Genomic DNA, 3,646 nt, shown 5'->3' on the forward strand with positions numbered 1-3,646 from the left:
ATATATAATTGAATTGAACTCCTGGGTCTTCCAGCAAACATACTTCAAAAAGCACCCAGAAATGGACAGAAACAAAGTATTGGAAGGTTCTGAAGTGGCCAAAAGGATCTAAATCTCATGAAACACCTGTGGAGAGATCTGAAAGCTATTGATGGGAGAAGGAATGCTTCAAACCTGAGASCTGGAGCAGTTTGCAAAAGAWGAGCAGCTCAAGCTTCCAGTTGAGACGTGTAAGAAGCTTATTGATGGTAATAGATTGATTTCAGGTTTGTTCTGAAGGGTGTGTAACCAAATAGGTTATTGGTTGAAGGTGCAATAATTTTGTCTGGCTCATTTTTGCACTTTTGTGTGAAATTTTGTCAGTTTAAGTTTTCTTTACTCTGTTTTATGTGTTGTTCTAARACACACAAAAGAAATAAATGTGTAATTGTAATGATTTTCTGGAAAWTTTTCAGGTGTGCCAACACTTTGCCTTTGTGTCTCACTTCAGCTGCAAGACTGAACTTAATGTCCGGAGCAAGGCAGGTCGTTGAAGAGTTGTTATCAGWCTAATCTTAAAAGTAGACAGAGTGTCAGCCTCATGGACAGAAACTGGAAGTTGGTTCCACAAGAGAGGAGCTTGATAACTGAAAGCTCTGCCTCCCATTCTACTTTAAGAAACTCCAGGAACCACAAGTAAACCTTCAGTCTGAGAGCGAAGTGCTCTGTTAGGAAAGTTTGGAACAATAAGATGTTTAATATGGAGCTTGGTTGTTAAGAGCTTTGTGTGTTAGGAGTAATATTTTAAATTCTATTCTGAATTTGACAGGGAGCCAGTAGAGAATCTAAAACTGGAAAAATATGATCTCTCCTTCCAACTCTCATTAAAACTCTAGCGGCAGAATTTTGGATTAACTGAAGACTTCTTAAAGAGTTTTTTGGATGCCCAGATAAATAAGAATTACAGTAATCCAGTCTAGACGTGATAAATGCATGAATCAGTTTTTCTGCATCATTTTTGGATAAGGTGTTTCTAATTTTAGTGATATTACGCAGGTGGAAGAAGGTGGTCCTGGTAACATTTTTAATGTGGGGGTTAAAAGACGTCCTGATCAAAAATAACATCAAGGTTCTTTACATTAGAACTGGAGGCCAGATTAATGCCATCCAYAGGAGGTGAAAGGCWGCAACGTTGATCCCTAAGATGTTCAGYTCRAAAAACCACAACCTCTGTCTTATCTGAGTTTAGAAGCAGAAAATTCAGTCATCCAAGTTTTTATTGTCTTTGAGACAAGATTGTAGTTTAAATAACTGATTCAATTCATCTAGCCTGGCCCTTGCCTTCCTACGCAGTTCCGCTCAATTTTGCTAAAGTGAAGGACAAGGGTCTGCTTTTTTCCAGGCTAAGATTCATCAGGTTTCATGGATAAATATAACAGAGTATCATCAGCATAACAATGGAAATTTATCCCATGCTGTTTAATAACTTTACCTAATGGAAGCATATATAAAGAGGATTGGTCCAAGCACTGAAACCTGAGGAACTCCATGACTAACTCTGGTGTAAGKAGAAGATTCATTATTAACATTAACAAACTGAAATCTATCAGTTTAAGACTCAAACCATTTTAGAGCTGTTCCTGTATTCCCAATATCAAGTTCAAGTCTACGTAATAAAATGTTGTGATCAATTGTATCAAATGCAGCACTGAGATCTAACAGGACAAGAATGGACACAAGTCCACTGTCTGAGGTCATGAGAATATCATTAGTAACTTTCACCAGTGCTGTTTCTGTGCTATGATGAGCTCTATACCCTGACTGAAACTCCTCATAGATTATTTCTATCCAGATATTCACGTAGTTGATTTGCAACTATTTTCTCAAGAATTTTTMAGATGAATGGGAGATTAGATATAGGTCTGTAGTTGGCCAGAACTCCTGTATCAAGATCGGGTTTCTTAAGTAAAMGTTTAATTACAGCAACCTTAAAGCTCTGAGGCACATAACCATTCATTAAAGAAATATACAATATACAGTAGATATTAATTAAGGGAAATGCTTCTTTGAACAGTCTGGTTGGGATGGGATCTAGCAGACATGTTGATGGTTTGGAAGAAGCTATTATTGTAGATAATTCAGAGAGCTCAGTAGGACAAAAACTGTCCANTAATATTATGACTTTAAACTCGTAATATTATTACTTTAATCTTGTAAAATTACGACTTTATACTAAAATTATGACTTTATTCTCGTTATTTTAAAAAAATCTCGTTGTGTGGCCTTAATACTCCGTCGTAAAAAGTACTTGGATCTAAGCAGTCTGGAAAAGCCGTTTTTGCTTTTTATGTACTTCCGGTAAACGGAACGGTTAAAAACGCGTATGTTTCCGCCCGGACAACCATTTTTGCGGGACGTCAGCAAAACTACACTTATCAATACTGCTCTGTTTTGAGACTTTGTCGTGTTTAACCCATGAAGTTCGTTTAGTACCGACATGTGGGCAGCTTCGGACAGAACCGAGGAGTCGAACACAGCGAACTGGATCCTGCAGCACCCCGTGGTGAGTGAGAGGAGCCGGGGAGGAGAGGAGAGGGTCCCCCAGGTCCCCTCGCTCCGGATCTGTAGTTTATTTACACATGGCAAAATGTCAAGTAGGCTCTGCGGGTGTTTATTGACAAATAAATATCAAAGAGCAATATTTAAGCTACTTTTTTGTTATTGTTGTTGTTGTTACTCTACACTATTGAGGGGGTGGGGGGGGGGTCATCTCAGGATTTATTTATTTATTATTTTTTGGCCTGACCTTGCAATACTTTTTGAGATAGTTGCCAAACCAGAAACATCTACAGTGCAACAGACATTACATCTGTGTTTGAGTTTCATTAAGATTTATTATGAAATCTACCTTTTAAATATAAGGAGGATATTCAGTCTCTGCTTGTCAAAAAGCACAAAGGTGTCACTCGCATCATTAAGCGACTTTTTAAAACAATACTTAGTGCACAGAGACTCAGTCATCATCGCAAAGATGATTCTTGTTTGTCTCCGCCCACGGGACAACACGTTCTGCAGAGACCCCCTACTTGCTGGTTTGTGCAGAACTTGCATGGACACTCACAAAGTACTGCGAGGAAAAAAATCCTGCGACGTTCTCAGCATCCTGCTGCGGGGATATGTATGTATGCATTGCGTTCACATGCGAAAGTTTTACAGATTTGCAATCCAGTATAATCACTGAGCTACAGTTTGGGATGACTGTTTCCTATATGCAAACTTGAAACTCTGAAGTATGAATTTTAAAATCTCAGTCACTGAAATGACACGTATGTTTTATGACAAACACCTGGATACCKTTCTATTTAGGGCCGATTCCATAATAAGACTCCATGAGCACAGATGTAATTGTTCCTTTGTGCAACGATCCCGTAAAGTATTTAGAGGGAATTAAAAATTGTTGCTTGGGAATGCAAAAGAAAAATGTCCCTGTCCATATCAGGCGGATCAGCTGTGGTCTTTTAAAACAAACACAAGATAAAATTGGCTGTAATGTGTTTTGTTCGTGTCTGGCCTGTACAGATATTCCACAGCCTTAAAGGTTGGTGTTATGTTGCACTCCATGTTTGACCAGGATTAAGGTTTCTGAATGGAGGGATGGCTTGACTAG

General features: G+C 38.6%; 1 protein-coding gene across 1 annotated transcript in view; it reads left to right on the top strand.

The window, feature by feature from the left end:
* Nucleotides 1–2,380: 2,380 nt before the first annotated feature.
* Nucleotides 2,381–3,646, top strand: part of tsen15 (TSEN15 tRNA splicing endonuclease subunit) — a 2,380-nt gene continuing 1,114 nt past the window's right edge. The window contains exon 1 of the mRNA XM_014025494.1: nucleotides 2,381–2,542. Coding sequence (XP_013880948.1) covers nucleotides 2,477–2,542 — 66 coding nt within the window. The 5' untranslated portion in view covers nucleotides 2,381–2,476. The remainder of the gene's footprint in view (nucleotides 2,543–3,646) is intronic.

Source organism: Austrofundulus limnaeus, unplaced genomic scaffold (assembly GCF_001266775.1).
Source record: "Austrofundulus limnaeus strain Quisiro unplaced genomic scaffold, Austrofundulus_limnaeus-1.0 Scaffold479, whole genome shotgun sequence".
Classification (NCBI taxonomy): domain Eukaryota; kingdom Metazoa; phylum Chordata; class Actinopteri; order Cyprinodontiformes; family Rivulidae; genus Austrofundulus; species Austrofundulus limnaeus.